Here is a 22100-nt window from a genome sequence, read left to right on the forward strand (position 1 = left end):
TCAGTCTTTGTTTCATTACCTATATTTTTTACTGTCGTTAATTTAAAAGAAATCGGTAGAAAGATAATAAATTACGTCTAATCTTCCTGTTATTGAAAATAATTTTAGGAAAAGGGATAAATATTTTATTGACTCTATTCATTATTTAGTGGCTGATGAGTATTATTGCCGAATTTTTATAGAGATTTGCCTAGAGTGAGTCAACAGTGCTCATGAGAATCTCAAAACTGTAATATTTTTCCTTCAATGTTCAAAACACCCCGCTAATGAACGATTTAAATAAAAAAGGAAACTTAGATCAAGAGATGTTTTGCTCACTAAATTTTACCATGCGAAGTTCAACAAATTATTCTAAAGTGTTTAGCTGTATAACTTGATGAAGTCTGTCTACGATGTGGTAAAATAATGCTTGTCAACACGGTGAAATGAATAATATGTAATGTTAGTTGACTGTCTTCAGCTTAGTTATATTTTAGCATAGTGGGCCTGTGGAGACTGCTGAAGTTCTATAGTCTATATGACAGACTGGTCTTAGACAACACTTAAGAACTTAAAAATCTGTTGATAGCTGTTTTGTTCTGGAATGAGACTCCTCACCAGTATGTCACCACGAAACCACTGAAGACCACATACACGAATTTTGGCTTACCAGAGAGCGCTTAACTTCTAGACTACTAAACTGGGAGCTAGTACTAATCAACATTAACAATGTTTAAAGTAGGTAATTACGTTGGTTTGTAAGAGATATATGGTGTGAAACGAAAAGTGTTAAGATAACAAATTGTGTGTATACGTAAGTGAGAAGAAGAAATTTCATTCACTCTATATTGTCTTCGATCTGTGAATATTAGGAAAACACCACATGTCTCTTACACACTAATGTAATTACCTACTTTAAACATTGTTAACACTGATTAAATGACTTATTCAGTATACAATGAACCGGAGAACCATGTACCTATTTATTTTCGATAATTTTGATGTTTAACTATATTTCCTTGAAAAAGCTTGGGTCAGATTGCCAGTCGAAACGTTGGATTTACTTTCAATTCATTCGCTGAGATTTTACAAATACATTCTTCCTCTTTGAACTGTAGAGTTACATAGTTCTACCTTATAAATAATAATATTGGTTTAATATCAATAATTTTTAAAAGTAATTACAGTGTGATGTGTGCTACTTATATCGACATAAGTAGTAGATGATGTTAGTTGTGAACAGAAGGTCTGGCAGTAGAGAAACTAAAGGATCGAACAGTAAAGAATGGAAACAGAATGCAACTTGTATGAAAATGCAAGAACAATGAAGTCTGAGTCATTTTGAGACAATTGATGGATATTTTGCAAATTAAGCATTTACATTATGATTGTTAGATTTTATTAACATGTCCTGTAATTTTGTGTTAAATACATTCGATTGTCCCCACTCGTGTGCTGCTCACTACAACAGCAATTTTCAAATATTTTTTGTGTTATGTACAATCATATGAATGTGTCATAATTTTTGTGAAATTACAATTGCTGTATACTCTGTTTACTTAATTATCTATATTTTATGACGTTAAAAATGGCCCCTAACGTCAACAATGATATAATGCAGAAATTAGCTAATGATCCATCATGATTATGCCAATTTTTCTACATTTGCTGTATAGAATAAATGCATTGTTTATGGTGCTTTGTTTCAGATAAACAGTATATCTAATCGACAGTTCCTGGGTTCGAATCTCGCGGGCCTGATTGTGGATGCGCACTTTTGAGTAGTCTCATACTTAGACGAAACGACTGTCCATTGCTTCCAGGTTTTCCATGGTAGTCTAGCTTTAATTGATTTATGAATTAAACTATTGAATTAATGAAATCTCCACAAAATACCTTTCTGATAATGTGTAACTACATTAAAAATAAGTATTTTGCTAATCAACTCTTTAACTCCATCTATCAATACGAATATCTTAACATAGGTTCAGTAACTTTAATAACAAACTTTCAGTAGTATTGTCAAATTTCTTTTAAATTTTCAATAAAATAAAATGATCAACGTAACCACATCGTGTTATCTAACTCTCATTTAACCGGTTAATTTCATGAATCTCTATTTTATTTGATAAACTATCAAAGAAAATTTGTCTAGTTACCTTGACAACTATAATAATAAAATAACAATTGAATTGATATGTATTAATAAATATATAATTAAATAAATATTTTATTCATTAACAAGATGAATAAACATGATAATTTATTGGATTCAATAAATGTTGTTTACTTTAAACCAGTGAAGAAGAAGAAGAAGAAAAAGAAGAAGAAGATTGAGAAAATATTCAGTTGATAAATGAAAATTGATTCAAAATGTTTATCGAGAGATAGAGTTTGCTAATTTCTTAAGAATAAAAAATTGCAACTCTACAAAACTTGAAACAATCAATAATAAATATCATTGTTTATTTATTTCTTTTCTTTTCGAAAAAAACAGTGTTGATTTGTTTATTTTAAAAATGTTTTAGTAGAGAGATAAGTAAACACTTTGAGTGTGTGTGTGTGTGTGTGTGTTTGTGATTTCTCATGGTTACAATCATGTTTAACTATTGACTAAAATGAAAATTATAAATTAAAAGGCGAAAAATTTATTTTATTTTAAGTAGAAAAAAAAGGCTATCGAGCAAGATGAATTATCGATTTGTATTTGGCTCGTTTCATTTTTTTTGTGTTTTGCCGAAACTAATGTCAGAAATCATATTGATTGTGAATAATTTTATAATGTAATAATCAACCCATATTTAATGCACCAGCACCTTGTCCAAAACCAAAACCTTTTGGTCCGAAATTTTTTCCATAACAAGCTGACAAATAAAAAAGAATAAAAAATTCATTTATTATTATTACTATTTAGAAAGTAGTAAGTTTATACATAGTAGCTTGACTACTAGAGCTAAAACTTAAGTGGAATAACGAACTACACTTAAAATAGAATGAGTGTCTATTCTCCTGTTCAATTTGTCTAACAACTGAACGATTAAAATAATAATAATACTAACAATAATTTTAATTACGCACCATAACGGCCATAACATAATGTTATCAGAAGGGGTTTTGAGGAGAGTTTAGAAAGTTCACTGATTGAAATCATGAGTCAGTTGTAGCTAGACCACTATGTAAAACTTGAAAGCACTGGATGGCCGTTTCTTCCTATTGTGGGACTCCTCAGTAGTGCGCATCCACGATCCCACCCCCGCGAGAATCGAACCCAGGACCTATCACTTCTGAGGAGTCCCATTGAAATTAATATAACAACAATCCTCTGCAGGTTCTACAATTATATATCCAAATTAATAATCCGAAAAATGGCCAGGTTAAGGGCAAAGTATCTGAATTTAGGATTGTTAAACAAAATATTATAAAATTGTTAACGTTGATATTACTCAGATAGAATGTTAACTTGGATCTGCGTATATGTTAGGTGGAATTAAAGATTCATGGTCAGAATAGATATGGGTCAGATAGGGTGAGAGTAATAATAGTGCAATTACAATTCAGTCAAATGTTTAGTGGAAGGATATATTGTGCGAAAAATTAGTAAGACGTAATAAGGAGGGATAAATGTGAAGTGAAAGAATCATGTATAGGGGAGATTAATAATGATGTTTAATCAATAATAATAATAATAATAATACAAAGATTTGTGAATAAAGATAACAGAGATAATTACAATTGACCACGAAAGGTCGTAACCATTACCCTGGTCATTTTTCGGATTATTAATTTGGATATATAATTGTAGAACCTGCAGAGGATTGTTGTTATAGTAATTTCAATGGTTAAGATCATGAGTCAATTGAATCTAGACCACCATGGAAAACCTGGAGGCACTAGACGGCCGTTTCGTTCCATTGTGGGACTCCTTGGCAGTGCGCATCCATGACCTCGCGCCCTGAGAGATTCGAACCCAGGACCTACTGGTTTCACGCGCGAGCACTTAACCACTAGCCCACTGAGCTGGCCGGTATCCGACGGTGTTAATGTCTAACTTCAACTAATCCACGAAACTGAGCGACACATCCACCATTGTCTTCAGTGAGTTCCTATCTCACAACAGACCTGGTTGAACTCCATTGGTCACCACTTCTCACTAGAACTGTTATGTTATTATGTTAAGGAGTAAGTCATTCCACTGTTCATTTATGTAACAAAACTTTCAGTAAATTATTCTTAATCATTTAACAAGAAATATTTTAAAGTTCGAAAGTTTTCAGAGATGAAGTCATTGTTATTAAAAGTTATTAAGATTGTAGCTAGATTTTTAGTAAATAATTTACCTATAATTCGATCAAATTAATGAGTGTTATTCATTCAATAAACCGTATATTTATAGGTATTCAGATAGATTAAATAAAGAAACAGTTACGATCAATATTTAATACAGTACCTTTACAATAAATTTCTTTTTCTTCCTTTTGAGTACACAAGGTGGTTGAATCAAGTGATTTCCCGCATACTTTACATCGGAAACATGCTTTATGAAAGTTGAGCTAATTATAGAATTATAGCAAAAATAATGATAAATAAGTGGTGTATAAGCAGCATTAAAATATTTTAAGTAATGAAAATAATTTTTCTGTAAGGATTTTGTGGAGATTACTTTAAGTTCTAGGTGGTATTCGTAGGGGGTTAAACTGAGTTTGGATTTTACGGAAATCGATAAACACTTACCAGCTGTATTCTCTCAGTATGAGCCGCCTCAGAATTAGTCTATTATTTCATAAAGAATCGAAACCAGAACATTTGGGTCTTGATAAGAGCGCTTAACAATCAGAGCTAGTCTTGCGGTATCCAATGGTACACATTGCCAGCTGGAGTTACTTTGTTATGTACCCAAAGAATCCGTTAGTGTCATTAGTAATGACTGCTTCACCGCTAACATACTTGAGCCAAGACAAATAAGTTGTCTAATGAATCTTGGTTCTAATTGGGACTATGTCTAAGATCCGAACCTGATAATACTACCTAGAAAATAAGTAACTGTTAGTTGGCACGGTAATTGCTCTATTGTTAAAATTAAACCGTTAGAGAGAAAAATTACAATTCACTTGTTGCTGATACTATTGTAACAATTTTTCCAACAAACTGGGATAGCTGAGTCAAAAATATCAATGGTAGGAGTAAATTTTTATACAGTGAGATTTGATGCGTTTAATTTGATAATTTCAAGTTTCTGTATGAAATGCAATGATTTCAACTTGTATTCATCTTTGACTTACTCTATAGTAAGTTATTTTCTAGCATAGTTTACGAGAAAATGTTATCTAAAACACCACTGATTTGTACTTCATCTGTTTTCTAACAATTTCTGCTGGTTTATATTGCGGAGATAGGTACGACAAACTTATTTTGTAAATAGTTTTTGATACTATTTACATTTATTTTGTTATTTTCACAGTTTGTACATTTACCATAAAATGATTGTAAATGTTGTTTAAGTGCATGAATTTGAACTCACTCTTTTCCGTTTTAAATTGCTCGTAGTATGACATACGCCGTTAACTGTTCGTAAATACATTACTACACACATGTTTCTCGTTCTCTATTGCATGTGGTTATGATAAATGAACTTTGAAATATCTATCATCTACATTTATAGACTGCAGCCATATTTCCATTATATTCTACATCTGGCTATATTACTGGAGTCATAACAACCTCATTAGAATTATTAATTATCTATAATTGTGGATTCTGTTACCATACGCAACTCGAATACTCACAAGCCTGCCGATTTAAGTAACATCCCTTAACTTTTATTTGTGTTTATAACTTATAATTGAGATATTATAACATTAACATTCTGACGTAATAACTTTATTGCCATTTTTGAGTTAATATAATTTTTGGTCCACCACAATATGATCGCTTCTCTCACTAATTTAAGAAGTATAAGATAATCAAGAATTTCAACAATATGTCAAGTTTATTTGCTAATTTATACTTCAAAATAGTACCAGTAAATACAGAAAAATTAGTTCACAAGCACGTACCTTGAATAGTGAATGAAACAGTCTTTATCGTTAACTAATTACTGACTTTTAAATAAACCAATTACATTCTACTATCATAAAGTTTCAGGCTTATCTGTTTCAAGACTTGGAGATTCCGTAAGTTGTGACAGTCTCATAAGACGCAGAAATTGTAAATTGTTGACAAATGTTTCTGATTTTATAACGAGTTCAAACAAATATAAAGTAAATTATTACAGCCTAAATGGATCATCGAAAGTAATAGTTATTTAATGAATGATCAACAAAACCAGTTTATACTATTGGGCGTCTATGGCTCTAACATTTCATGCGAAAAATATAATAGTAATTCATATCGTAGTGCCACTACTACTACTACTGTGAAACATAGCATTAGGCATGATGAAGGTAAATTTATTGTGAGGAGTTATAAAGTATCTACATAATACATGTACATGGCTTTCAATCTCCCATTCGCATCATTTGGTGTGTTCTGCAGTATGACCCGTCTTCTTATCTGGTCTCCATGTGTTATGCCAACGCTGTGCTTTCAATGCACTGAAACTCTTCACTTCGTCTGATAAATGTAACAACTTCGACGTCACGTTCTGCTACACACTACTTACATACAACATTGTAAGTAACATCCACTACACTACTATTAGTACTGAAATATTTGAATAAACTTACTCCACTTGGACATCCAATAGCTTTTTCGGCATCATATACTCGTTTACCACAACGTGGGCAACCACCTTCTTCCGGAGGTATAACTTTACCACCCATTGCGCCAGCTGTTGGTTTATTTCTAGGTTAACGGTTTTTGGGAAAAATAGTTAGATTTACAATAACTTATTGAAATAGGATTTTTACAAAATCTGGACAATATATATAAACGTATGGCCAGATACTATAGATAAATTATTGGATAAAGAATAAAATCTATTTTTATCTATCAGCTACCAGCAGTTGCTTTTTATGTAGTAATAAATCTTTCTGAGATTTAGTGTTAGATCACTAATAAGTAAATATAAAGTGAATAGAGGAAGAATGTATTTGTAAAATCTCAACCAAAAAATTTGAAGTCCAACGTTTCGCCTGGCAATGTGGTCCGAGCTTTTTCAAATTCTTTGACTGAGATTATACAAATACATTCTTCTTCTTTAATGTCTTACATTAACTCGGTGCCCAAATACTGTGAAACTATTCAATCAAATTTAGATGAAAGTTCTAATTTGTTATAAAGTGATTAGGCTGTTTAAGATTAATGATATCCAACTGTTTAATTATATTTTATAGATACATAGAAATAAAGAGGGTGTTATAAATCAAACTTAAGTTTGAAGTAACAACTTTTTACTTTGAAAATCATGTAACTCTTAACAGGTAAACTTTATGAGTAAGTAAACGAATAGGTGTTTTATTAAACTGAAATTAACTTTTTAGTCATAAAAGGGCTTCAAAGAAGTAGGTGAATCAGTTCTTATATATATATATATATATCATCATGAAAGTTTCCAAATTAAAGTCAGAACATCTGAGTTTAGTGATGGTAATGTTATTCTTAAGTTAATGAATGATATTTAGATAGTTGAACTTCATCATTTTTAGCTACCAGTGCTCTCTTAATCTATCACACACACATATACTCTTGAGATTTATGACTAAATTTGACTGATCGTTTGAAGATTTCACATATCATGTGATCTCTTTGCTATTTTATCAAGTATATTTTCCTTTTGTAAAAAGATAAACTCAATTTATCTCCTGGTATCAACACATTTCTGAAAATATTTCTAATATTTTGTTTCAGTGATTAGTTAGCTCAGTAAAGATCAACTGAAGAACATATTTTGTGTCTGCTTGATAATTGAAGTTAAAATTATTGGTTCAATGAATAAAGTATAAGCTCAAAATTTTGGAAAATTTCCACTAACAAATATCAATTTAAATTCACTTGATGTTGTTTTACTTGTATCTTTCTATTGTTATTTAGGACTGAAATTGATCAGTCTCTTGTTGGTATATGTGCGGATTGACTTGATTTTGCCTTAATCACAAGCTTTTTAAGCAAACATAGGACGAAATGTGCGTCCTGGATTCCACTGCTAGCCACTATCCATCTTTGCTTAAATATCACTTCAGCTTATCGGCGAAAATGAAATTGAATATGAAGACCGACAAATGTATCATCCTACCATACATAAAGGACATATCAAAAACCACAATAAGATTGTGCATATAAATAAGCAAAATGACCAATCAGTCTTATGCAAAGTGAAGGATAAAATAACAGAAGAATAAAAACAGGACATTATTTTCAAAATAAACAGTTTTAACTGAGAGAAACACTAGGTCGGACAAAGTGGACGCCTTTGTTATCTTGATCTTCATGAACGGGAACCAGCTATCAAACATCATGTTGCACCTTCGTTTATATCAGTGCTCATGAACAATTATAGGCTGGGAAAAATTTTGGGGTTTTGGATATAGAGAATACTAAGAATACCAGAGAATTGTTATAAGCTTGGAACTCAGGTCATTCATCAATCAACAAGCACATAGCGATTGATTAAATTTATCAGCAAACCAGAAGAATTATGGACGAATATGGGATCAAAAATCGATTCGAGGGAAGAGACAATCAAAATAAATATTCAGAAAACGTCAGGTTAAATGTCAATAGTAAGCAGTCAAGATCAAGGTCGACAGGATAAGCTGTTAGTCATATGTCAAGAAATCCGAATAACACATTTTTACCTAGATTTTGTGTTGATGATGATGTTCAGAAAAATAATGAACGCATCATGATTAAACCATCCAGCTTAGAAAAAGAAGTTCCACCAAAATCATTCACCTAAGCTACAAATCGTATCCACCATCTCAGCTTAGACTATGTTTTGTTACAGACGTTGGTACGGTTTACATATAACTCTTTTCAACCTCTGGATGAACCACATACATAAGTCAAGACTTTCTTTATCCTGGAGCTTGTATACAATCAAGCGTACATAGTTTAAATATGAGGTGGTATTGATGGATTGTCTGATTTTTATTAGGACAGATAAGTAATATAATTTAAAAATGATTATCCCGTCATTAAATGTATCGTATACAGCTCATCCCATCTCTTATAAAAACTTACGACATTTCTGTTTCTTTATTACCAACATGAGTTCCGGTATCCATATTCAGTGCTCCCGAACCTCCGCCGAATCCATAACCTTTAGGACCAAATTTACGGCCATGGCAAGTTTTACAAAATACTTCTCCTTCATGTTCAGCCACTGTAGTACTGTCTAACATTTTATTGCACAAACCTTTAAAAATAAGATGTATATTTATGTAAACATGGTCTGATATTCGACAAGAAAATGAAAGTAAATAGTTTTATAAACCTTTTGTGGATTTCATTAATGTTAAGCCTATAGCTTTTAAAATATATTTTTTGATACTCACTTTACGATTAGATAAAGTTTTAATTGAGCCGTTGTTTGTATTCAGGATTGAATTTTAGTCAGTTATATTCGGCATATATGCATCTTCAGCTGGTTACTTTGTTATAATCATTTTGTCGCAAGATGTTGGAATAGATGGATCATGACTAGTAATCGAACCCAGGATGTTCGTTTTGTCCTGTTTCGGATTAGTCATTTAAATCTACCCAAATTGTAGCATTGATGTTCGCGCTGAGATTCGAGATGCATACCTTTCACTTAAGACGATAACAACTGAATCATTGAATCTCAGTGTGAAAATCAACACTGAGATATTGGTATGTCCACCTAACGAGTCCCAAATAGAACGAAACGCAAGTACCAGGTTCAGATGCTAGTCACCATTTATTTATTCTCAAAATATTCTATTCGATTGTGAGGAATGAAAAAAATAACATCAACTTTCAGAGCGGATCTAATATTAATCAAGTTGTTGCTCTGTAAATGAAACCAACCGGATGAATATTCATTCTGTTTTGTTTTAAATCAAATCAGTTATTGACTCAGTAGTTTAGAGGTTAAGCATTCGCGTGCGAGACCAAAGGTCATGGGTCCGTGTCCCACACGCGGGATCGTGTATGCGCACTGCCGAGAAGTCCCATACTAGGACGAGACGGTCGTCCAGTGCTTCCGGATTTTCAACAGTGGTCTGACATTTATCCATTCATGATATCAATTAAAACTCAAAATACTCTACAACAATATAGTGACAATTTTATATTACAAATAATTATCAATCTAAAATCTGTTTAGAATATTAAAATAAATCAATTAACATCCGTTTCATTGTTGAATACAGATATATTAGAGTCGAAATACTTAAATCTCCATAATGTTCATATTAGATTATAACTTGTAGTATCACAATTAAAGACTGATTCACAGATTTAAAAGTAATGACTTTTTGTCATGTCCTAAAATTTCCAAGTATTCTCCAAACATAGATTAGTAATATGTCTTTATGAAAAGTATTTAAGTTTGAAAGGGTATAAACGATATATAAACTGACTTTGCAATCAATTAAAATATATACTATGGGTCTATTAAGAATAATTCTAGTATTTGGTTCACCGACTTAAAATTATAAAGGCAGGAAGATAAATTTCTACTGAACACTGTGTGTAATGATTGGAAGCTGAAAATTTCTATAAAATACTATCCAAAGATAGGATAGATTAATATACTGAGAATGTACACGCAAACCTTCCTGTTTATTTTCAAAAGGAATATCGTACTTAGCTTACTATGATACTAGAAATATATGTCTCCCAAGAGTTGAACTGTGACCATTGTTAAGATTTATTTAAAAGAAAATTTATTTATTTATTTATTTGAACACATAAACATTGGTACTAGTGGGAACCAAATACATATGCGCCACACAATAACAATGAGGCCAGTAGTAGTTATCATTGATTTATGTGAGGGATGTGATACTGCCCGAGCACCCAGACCGGAGCAAATGGTTTTCTTAGGGGGGCCATATCTGGAGTCTTCGACTTAAAGGTCGGATACACAACGCAGTGGAGCAACGTAAAGAGATGCAGTCCCATGGTATCCGATGGTCAACAATTGGTTCATACGCCATTTATTTCCTTAGGATCCTGGAGTCCATGTACACCATTAGTTTAGAATCAGGGCTTATCAACTCCGGTTAAAGCACAGGGAAATCTATCTAATGCATGCAGTCAAAGCAGTTTTAAATGACAGTTTAAAACTTGAAGCATGTTAACTGTGTAAAAATAAGAAATATTATGTTTGTATGAATACATCATTAGTTATATCAGTTAATGTTAAGCCTCAGTAAGTGACTACTTATCATAATCGATATTATTGGAAAAATATCACTGAATAAGTAGAGATTATAAGACAGTAAAAATAGCTAACCAAAAACTAACTTTAGTAAAACAAAACATATATATATATAAACACAAGAATGAGAATTATGAGTTGTTTAAACCATTGGAGACAAGTTTTATAGGTTAATTACAGAAAGATAACGGTGTATTCATCTAACTGTTAAAACATTCTATTGAAGTAAGTTCATTAGTATTAATTACTGTAGAATGCTGAAATGAGAAGCCTTATGTAACCAATTTACTTAACGTTAAGCAAGTGGTCACACATTCCATTCATAAATTGATTAATTTACTTGGTGACTTGATTAAAAAACAATGTCCTGTTAGCTGTTGTTCTAACAGCCCAGATGTCATTAATAAGTCTTTGATTTAATTTTATTTATCTCTAAGTCTTATCTTTATGTAAGTACTTTTAATCAGGGTTAGAATGACCAACATTTAATATGCACATAGTACTGAATCTTGAATACTGTTTCTCATAAGCTTTTAACAAGCTGATTATTAAGAGGTGTTTGTTTTAATGTTAACTGATAATAATAGTTGGCATCACCAGTCATATTCTTAATGCCCAAAAATGTCTTGAAAATTGTATTTTTCGCGTGCTTACCAGTTAACAATGTAATCTATAATAATCTATATGAGAAGGAATTGTTTACTCAGAAAAGACATTGTTTCTGGAGATGCTTTGTTATGTGAGCTGGTTTGCTTAATCATGAAGCTTTCTTTTTCTTTGTCCATGTGCACTATTATTAGAGAAACCATACCATAGTCATGGCATAGCAATGACCACACACTTGTGGACAACAACCAAGCTTCATGTCAACAGAACAAGTTGCCGTTTAATTTAGGAGAAATTTAAATTAATCCCTTTTTATTGAATTGTGTACTGTCATGGAACACTATAAAAGCTTCAAAACTAAATCATCCAGCTCAGAGAATAAAACGCCACGAAAATCCTCATTCTCATTCTAACTTTATTATTAATTAAGATTGTCTGGAGAAACAAAGAAAATTCATTTCACCACATGGACATTTAGTATGGGTTAAAAACATTTTACTTGCTCAGAAACTACATAGTTTTATAGAATTAACTGCCTCCATGAATAGTTCACTCATTTAGATTATTTTTTGAAGCTTTTTAATAAGTAATTCTGAACCTTAACCTAGGGCTGATTGTTTATCAGTTATTTAGTAAAATATGATAACAGAAGTCAGCAAGTTATCTGCTGACTATAGAGCACGAAAAGAAACTCTTATCCATCAGATTTTACGCTGATTTGATGTTAGAAACTACTTCAGACATTATAAACTCAAATATATCTTAAAATATGATATTTAATGAAAAAAACAGTATTCCTTATAGTAATAAAGATGTTTTAAACAATATACTATACTCTGTAAATGGTTATAAGCCAGATTCATTTCGCCTACTGGAATAAAGACATTAATCTACATTATACATGAATATATATTCACTACTTTTTAAAGTAATATACATCAATTAGATCTCAATTTCGTACAACTTTTCCCATTTATAAACTTGAATAAAGAAAGAACAAATATTATAGAAGTATTTGTTACATGTGTGATGTATGCTACTTATGTTGACAGATATAAGTAGTATGTAACACTAATCAGAGGTGGAATCCCTGACAAAAGACTTTTGACAGGATTGATCTGAAGAAAACATAAAGGAATTGGGAATTGGAAGAGTTATAAAGAATGTAAAGGACAATTGAAGGAGGAAAATTCGCAAATAAAGCATTTAATGTACGGTTTTCATATTTTAAGAAAGAACTTTGTCATTTAGTATGATACAAAAATTGTTCGTTCATTACACATTCATCTCATTTATTTTGTAAAATTTTCAAATCTTATGGCTATTATAGTGATATTTTGATTTCATTAACTCATAGTTAAAGTATACAACGTATACTTGACAACCCTTTTTTTGTTAAGTAAAAGTGGTGGACCACTCTAGCATCAAATACAGAAGTTTCACGGAATAAGTTTTTGGTCAACAGACTAATCGAAGGTGGAGTATAACTCTCAATTTCAACTTCAGATTCATTTACGAGGTGTACTTGGTCATTAGCGCAAATGAGTAGAAATTGCTGATAGAAGACTATCTAAATTCTTTTGAAATCTTACTGGAAGTTTATCGCTTGACTGTAATTCATACAAATAAAATCACAATTTATTTAATACACTTAGAACATGGTATGGCTGTCCTTATGTTTTCAAGTAACAAACGACTGATAAGTTTACTGTCACATAGTTCTAGTTAATAGACGAACACTGTTTCTCCCATATTTCACAAATATACTCGGTGTTAGACTGTAAAAATACATTGGGATTTGGTTAATATTATATGAATAGCTTCTATTAATACATGTTAGGAAGACTGACACTTAATTTCAATACACCTTAACTAATCAGGCTGTCTTTCCAAGTATAAATGATTAGGATGAGTGTTCGGTCGTAACTTCTCTCCGTATCCACCATCTATGATGAAACTTTATCAGTTAGTAGTGTCCTGAACAATCTACATACAAATGTTTCTATTTTTTTTAGCTAATAGTATTAATTCAATACTTCAGAAAGATGATTTCGATGGGCGGAAAATTGATTCTAGTTTCATAGATTCATATTTGTTATCGAAAAGTTCATAATGATTAGATACTCAGCTATATCTCAAGTAGATTCATTCGAAATATAATAACACTACTCTGAAGACTACTATGATATATTTCTTTAAAACAAAGTTGTTATTTCTAATTAACTATCTTTTCATAAAACCCCAAAGTACCTTTACGTGAAAAGGTAAATGTATTAATGAGTACATCACATGACGTTGACCTTTAGTTACTGAAAAAGTCAGTTAGTTTAAATCAAAAGTGTTTAATTCTTTTCAACACAACTTGAAATTCTAAACTCTTTCTTAAATTGATCAATTTACTGTTTAGAATGATCAACTCTACAGAATAGTCAAAAATGTAGAATATTTGAGAGAACAATTGTTTTCAATAACTTCATCATCAGGCTCTACAGTTATAAGTCCATAATTATAAAAATTTACATAGGCCAAAATTAAGGCATGTATTAATGAATTTGACAATGTTATATGTTGAAAATGGTGGACATTTGCATCTGTTGCGATATATATATACTTCAAAATTATATTATTTGCAAATTAGGAAGGTCATTCAATAAAGGTCAGGATGATTTAAAGTGTTCAGTCACAATAAGTATTATAGCAAAAATGAAAATGCAAAAACTTGTGTGAATAAAATGCATAATAGGGGAATTTCACCTTGTCAATTGAGATAATAATAATAAGATTGTTGTGTGAATATAATATGTCATAAAGAGGGTGGTATCAAGGTAATTACGATAAACGAATTGGGAATGCCTTATTTTTGGCCTTTGTAAAATATCACAATCATTATGAACTAATAACTGTAAAGCCTGATGATTAAGTTATTGAAAACAATTGTTCGCTCAGTTATTCTTCATTTTTTGAATATTCTATGAGGATGTTTAAACTGTTGAAATCTACAGAATAGTTCAAAACTTTAAACAAAACAAAAAACTCAAAAACACTAGTTATCCTACTATTTAATAAGTTAGTAGTTTAACGAAATGATATAAATTATAAAGTATCAATATCTATTTGAATGTTATTAAAAAAAGAAAAAATAACTTACCACATTTTAAACACATACTATGCCATGCTTTACCACCGGCTATTTTTCTTTCTGCAGCATAAACAGCTTTTTGACATTTTGGACAAATTTCAGAAGGCATAATGAATCAATAAGAATCTATATTGAGTAATATATATAATTGTAAGATTTAATGGATAATTGTTATATTCAAATAGTAACAAACAGTTTATAATAATTAAAACAAAAGAAATGGATTAATTAACTTCAAATCACTATTCACAATGTTCTTGTAGTTTATATAGTTAGTTAATTAATAATAATGTGTAAATCTATTTTTCTCTATGGTAACAAAATTATATAATGATTATACTTTATGTATTCTATATAATTCTTATTATGATTTTTAAAATGTTTGTTAACAATTGTGCATATCTATTTCAATATATTGAAAAGAGGGAACATAGGTAAGGCATAGTGACTATATAGGGGGTATGGTGTGTGTTTGTGTATGGAGAGACTGAACAGTTAGATTTCTTTCTATTTTATTCTCTTTTTTTTACTTTTACAATATTTGGATAGTTTAAGAAATGTTTTTGATTGGTATACAATGAATCAATAATACAACAAAGATTCCATAAAGATTATTTTATCGTGTAATAAAGGTTTAATTTGGAAACATTTGTGTCCCATCTGTCTGTCTAACTAAATCAATAAAAATTGTGGAATTTTTTCCGTTAAAAATTGGAATTACATAAAGAAATTTTATGGTAAATTTGTCCAACATTTGGGGAAATTGCTACTAAAGTCTGAATGTTTTTGTATCTTTGTTAGATTTCCTTATTATCATTACGTGATTGTAGAGATTGTTGAGTTTAGATTGACACCATCACTGGATCAATACTGGACCATCATGGAAAATCTGGAGGCACTAGAAGACCGTTTCACCTCAGTATGAGATTCCTCGACAGTTGGCATCGACGATCCCGCACGTGGGACTCGAACCTATGACCTTTGGCTTCGCATGTGAACACTTAACCTCTAGACCACTGGGCCGGTTCAGTGATCAAGATTTCATTTTTCCAATGCATTTTGCATGGCTGTTGTATATAGTTTTGAGGTTCGAAATTATGCTGTAGTTACAAATAGAATGTTATTTAAACGAACAGGCACATTCTATTTGCTTTCAAACCGAATATGTTACATTAAGAATAAACATTTCAATACTATATGTCAAAAATAATAATATATATCAAATGGTGTTGTTATTGCATTTTCTTAGCTAATTACTAAAATGGATTTTAAGTTAAATGGATACGAGAATGAAAGAAAATGATAGATAGATTTTTTCAGAAAGAATTTAATAAGATTTTCATCTTTCTTGGCATTCCACCAAACAAGATCACAAGTACCCAAACAGTCTTGTTAGAATCATGCTAAATTTTTCTCTAATTAGCCTTAGGATAATTTCATCACGTATTATTAATTTGAAACAAGATAGTTTGTCGACGTAGGTGGTAAGTGGATATGTTCATCGTATATAAATAGAAGCTTTCTGTTCTGAACATTCCTCGTAATTTCACTCAGAACAATAAATCTAGGCTTAACATAGTTCATACTGTAATTCCTTAACTGATGTATGTTGAATTTAAAGGAACTGTACAGATTAGTTTTGTTACCTAACCTTAGTAAATTTCACTGATACTTCATTATGTTGGTCTAATCAAAAAATCTCGTTATTTTATATGGTAGCCAAATCTTAGATTTAATATTTTAAGAGAACAAGTTCTATTTGGCTGCTGTTTTAACGTAAAAATAAAAAAATAATATTTTTAATAAGTTTGTGACATATGCTACTTATGTCGATAAATATTAGTAGTACGCAGCACCAGTAGGAGTGGAATGTCTTGTATTAGAAGATTGGGAAGATCGGATTGAAGAGAGCAGAGATGTGACTCAACTTATGTTGGGCAATCTATACTCAGTTAGTCTGTTTATATTTGGTACTGATCCAACCAAAGAAAAGTGACTAGTGACCTAAGCCAAATGAACAATCTAATTACAACAATCGCCTGCGTCGATTATACTTTTCATCTATTAGTGTCCTTGAGAAATTTAATCTATCTGAATTTCAAAACATGTAACAAAGGAAGAATTATCTTATATATAAACTTTTCAATGTCTGTAAATAGAAATGAGTTATTAGGATTTCGCCACAAATAACTAACAGCTTACTTAAAACTAAATAAATAGAAGTGAATTATTCACGATTAAATCACCGAGCTCACATAACTTTGTCGAATTGCAGAGATGACTTAATTTATGCGAGGAAAAACAAAGAGGGAAAATTTGTCATCATTGAAAATATTCATTAGGTTTCATTAAACTAATATTTAGTAGCTCTTTTAGAAACACTAACGATCCCAACCCTGAGTAAAAGAGGAGTGTTAAGCACGGAGTCGGCAACACCGTCCGATAGAAAAAATTCTTGCTAAAATACGCCAACCAGACTGAACAAATCACACCATTTATACTCTGCCCCCGAGTTCAAAGAAGAATTATGACGCCTCAGGATGGAAGTCGAGATTCTTCACAAATCACAACGTCGATGCCAATTCTAACAACCAGAGCAACAACTTTAGTAGGCACATGGAATGTTCGGACAATGTGGGGGCCTGGGAGGACCAGTCAAATAGTAACGAAAGTGAAGAGACAAAACTTGGCAGTACTCGAAATCAATGAAACGCATTAGGCACAAGCTGGATGGCAAAGGCTAGATAAGGGAGGAATGCAGTTGTACTCCGGTAACGAAGAGGAAAATGCTCCACACACCCGGGGGAATCGCTCTAATGATGTACAAAGTAGCACGAAATGCACTTGTAGGATGGGAATCTCACGGATCTAGAATCATCAAAGCATCATTCAAAACAAGGAAGGAGCGGATCACAATGAATATTATCCAATGTTATGCACCCACCAAGGATAGCAATGACAACGATAAAGTTCAATTTTACGAGACACTGCAATCGTTCAGGGAGAAGTTCTCAGGAAAGGTCCTGACCATCCTGATGGAAGATGTAAACGCCAAAGTCGGAATGGATAACACTGGGTGTGAAGATATCACGAGAAGACATGGACTGACGGAGAGAAAAGAATGAAAATGTGGGGAGATCTTCAAATTTATATGCATTCAACAAAATGGTTATAGGTGACACAATATTCCCCGAAAAACGCATACACAAAGCTATGTGGGTCTCACCGGATCACATTACGGATAATCAGACCGATCATATTTGCATCAGTAAAATATTCACAAGGCCAATGTGTGACGTGAGAACCAGGAGACAAGCTGACAGAGCTTTAGATCATCACCTGTTGGTTGCCAAGATGAAAATGAAGCTAAAGAAGCATTAGACTACTGGACAAACAGCATTGCAATGTTTCAATACAGCCTCCCTTCGAGCTACTGACGAACTCAACGAATTCAATGTAACTCTCAACAAGAGTTTAAAGCTTTACAGGATCTACTCTCAGAAGTAGAAACTGCTATGGAGGACAATTGAAAGGGGAATAAACAAGCACTAATTTCAACGTGTCAGGAGGTTCTAGATCTCGAGAAGCATCATCATAGGGAACGGATCTCTATGGAAACCCTGGAGAAGATTCAAGAAAGGAAGAACATTGAGACAGTAATTAACAACAACCGAACAAGCGCAAAGAAAATCAAGGCACAGGCCGAATACACCGAATCAAACAATCAAGTCAAGTGGAGCATTAGAAACGACAATCAGAAATACGTGAAGTGCCAACAACGCCAGTGGAAAAAGCTGCAAGAGAAGGAATTATGAAACAACTATATGACACAACGAAGAAACTGGCAAGCAAATATAGTAAACCACAAAGACTGGTCAAGGACAAGGAAGGCAAGACAATCACCGAGATTCAAGAACAGAGGAACAGATGGATAGGATACTTTGAGGAACTCTTGAATAGATCAGCTCTACTGAATCCACCAGACATCGTAGCAGCGCCTACAGACTTTTCAATAGATGTCACCCCCACCAACGATCGAAGAAATCAGGATGACCATCAGATATATATATATATATATCCACTTAGTGTGGGATATTTCTCTCTATATATACATATTATGCTAGAAATTGGAAATACAGTGGTAGTGTGTTAAGTAGTTCTACTCACAAGCGTCAAATATCAACGAGCATTTTGATAAAGTTAAGAGTCACTTACTTGAACTCTTTAGCGCACTAAGGAAACTTTATTTCGTCTGACTACTAAACCTTAGGCAGAGTACTATAATATTTCTATCACGTAAAAATTGTTTTGTATGTACCCAACTGTTTAATTATAATTTTAATACAATGAAACCATTTGTATATACAATCTTATTTCTTACTTGTGTTATTACGATTGTAACTAAAAGAGTATGTATTATAAATAAAAATAATATATTTGTAATATTCCAATGAGTAGAAAATTGGATTTTCTGACGTTTCGTGACTTAGTGTAAGTCACTTCTTCAGAGGATAAATAATCCAATTTTCTACTCATTGGGATATTACAAATATATTATTTTTATTTATAACAGTCAACCCAATGCTCAATTTATTCGAAATGATCAAATCAAACCTTGGTAATGACACCTACAGAGTATGTATTAGTTAACCCTAGAAATTAATAGTTCATATATTACATGCAATAATGCTACTAATTTGAAATATCCTTATTACATTTACATAGATATGGGTCAAGTAGGGTGAGAGAGAAATAATAGTGCAATTACAATTCGATCAAATAAGTAAGACGTAATACCCTATTTGACCCATATTTATTCCGATCATGGATCTTAAATCTCACTTAACATATACGCAGATTCAAGTCAACATTCTATATGAGTCATATCAACATTAACAATCTTTGATTGAGATCATGAACTGATTGATGTTAGTCTGGACGGCCGTCTAGTGCTTCCAGCTTTTCAACGGTGGTCTAACATCAATTGGTTCATGATCTCAATCAAAAACTTAACAATCTCCACAACTCCTAAACTGATAATTAACAATTTTATTGTATTTTGTTTATCACAATCCTAAATTCACATGCTTTAAACGATTTACTTTGCCTTTAACCTGACCATTTTTCGGATTATTAATTTGGATATATGAATTGTAGAATCTGAAGAGAATTTATCGAAAAGGATGTTCTTCGTCCAAATACTAGTCTTTTAATATGATGGGGATCTTTAAACGATTATATAAAATTTATTATATAACTGTCATTGAATTATACTACTCCATATTGAGAAGAAAGTTCTTTCAATGATTTGAAAGTTATCAATATCTATCATAACATTAATCAGTATTGTTATCAATAAACCAACAATAAAAACGTTCAAATAAGTTCCTGTTTGGGTTTCGAATGAAGATAACTTACAAAATCTTCTCATTTAATCATGTGATAATAAACGTTAGCTATTTATAAAGATTAATTGTTCATCAGCTATAGTAAAAGTGTTAATGTCACATAGAATAAAATTTGTTTTTTTTTTGAAACTTAATATTTACTACTTTCATCTTTCACTTTCACCATGTGGTCAAGTTTGTTGTTATTTATTCTTAATCTTAATAAAACAGGAACTTCAAATTAAATAACACTTCAATTCATATTGTACAAAATTATTTTGTTTATACATGAAATGTACTTTCATTCTATGAACTTCCTTGTACAGTGTTTTTTGTTAAAAATTTATTTTCCATCATTATAGTACACAATTAATGGTGAAATGATAGTGCCTAATGGTGACCTTGAGGATGGTCAATTAGAAAAGTATTAGATAAATTTATATTTACTATAACATTTATTATTAATTGAACTATAAACAGTTACAGATAATTTTAAAGTTAACCCATATAGTATATGATGAATTTGAAAGCAGTGACCATAAGATAGTAGTTTGCGCTCTCCCTATCTATCTCTCTTATAACCCACCCATTCAAAAAACCTGTCAATATAGAGACTATAAGCATGCTGACTGGGACCTCCTGCATTCATTGATTAAACTTTCAGACTGGGACAACTTTTTTTCATGTAATAGTCTCATGGATGCTATCGACGAATTCTGTCTGATCATTAACTCTTGTTTAGATTCCAGTGTACCTCTTAAAACGTACAGGTTTAGTAAACCTTACGAATTATATATACCAGCTAAATATCGTAATAAACTAAAACGCCTAAAGAATCGTTATTTTAAGTCAAACGACTTCACAGCAGTTACACAAATAACAATAATTTTTAATCAAATTAAAGAGGAACATAGGTTAAAAGCCATTAATGAGGAGCTGTTAGCCCTTAATACTAACTCGAAAGTACAAAACTTAACTCTCCTTTTCAATAAACGCACTAAAGCAACTCGAAATGTTGATATACCGTGCATCCAGCATAATAGCACTTTTATATACGACTCTAAAACCATGGCCGACCTTTTCAGTAGTATATTCGCGAATGGTGTAGAAAACATAAGTGGCTATGCTTCAAGAGTTATGTGCGTGACTAGCAACTCAATAAAATCTATCTCCTTCACATGCATGAAAATTAATAAGGCTATAAATACACTTAAGCTTTCGAAAGGTCATGGAGTAGACGGGATTTCATCATTTCTCTACAAATATGGTGGTCCAGATATTCCACTTCTTCTTCTAAAGCTGTTTACTCTCTCTATGGAAACCGGTTCTTACCCTTACTGCTGGAAAACCGCGTACATCATACCTCGTTACAAATCTGGAGATAAGACTGACATGAACAATTACCGGCCAATAAATATTACTCCAGTTATTTCTAGGATTATGGAAAAAATTATAAGTGATGAACTTTCCAACTATTTACTTGCTGGAAAATTTATCAATGACACTCAACATGGATTTCTTAAAAATCGTTCTTGCATGACATGTCATTTTGACTTCTTTAATTTAGTCTATTCTCCACGTATCCAGGGATATCTAGTCTTAGTGCTATATCTGGACATTTCTAAAGCCTTTGACATGGTTAGCCACC

At 31.7% G+C, this 22100-nt stretch overlaps 1 protein-coding gene across 1 annotated transcript; it reads right to left on the bottom strand.

Moving 5' to 3' along the window:
- Positions 1–2160: 2160 nt before the first annotated feature.
- CSRP1_1 (Cysteine and glycine-rich protein 1) lies at positions 2161–16282 on the bottom strand. The gene is made up of 5 exons (XM_051215706.1): positions 15075–16282; positions 9157–9331; positions 6702–6819; positions 4427–4529; positions 2161–2843 (listed from the first exon to the last, which is right to left on the bottom strand). Exons 1-5 carry the CDS (start codon positions 15172–15174, stop codon positions 2770–2772), a joined length of 570 nt encoding a protein of 189 aa, XP_051066237.1. The 5' UTR covers positions 15175–16282; the 3' UTR covers positions 2161–2769.
- Positions 16283–22100: the final 5818 nt, after the last annotated feature.

Source organism: Schistosoma haematobium, chromosome 4, assembly GCF_000699445.3.
Source record: "Schistosoma haematobium chromosome 4, whole genome shotgun sequence".
Classification (NCBI taxonomy): domain Eukaryota; kingdom Metazoa; phylum Platyhelminthes; class Trematoda; order Strigeidida; family Schistosomatidae; genus Schistosoma; species Schistosoma haematobium.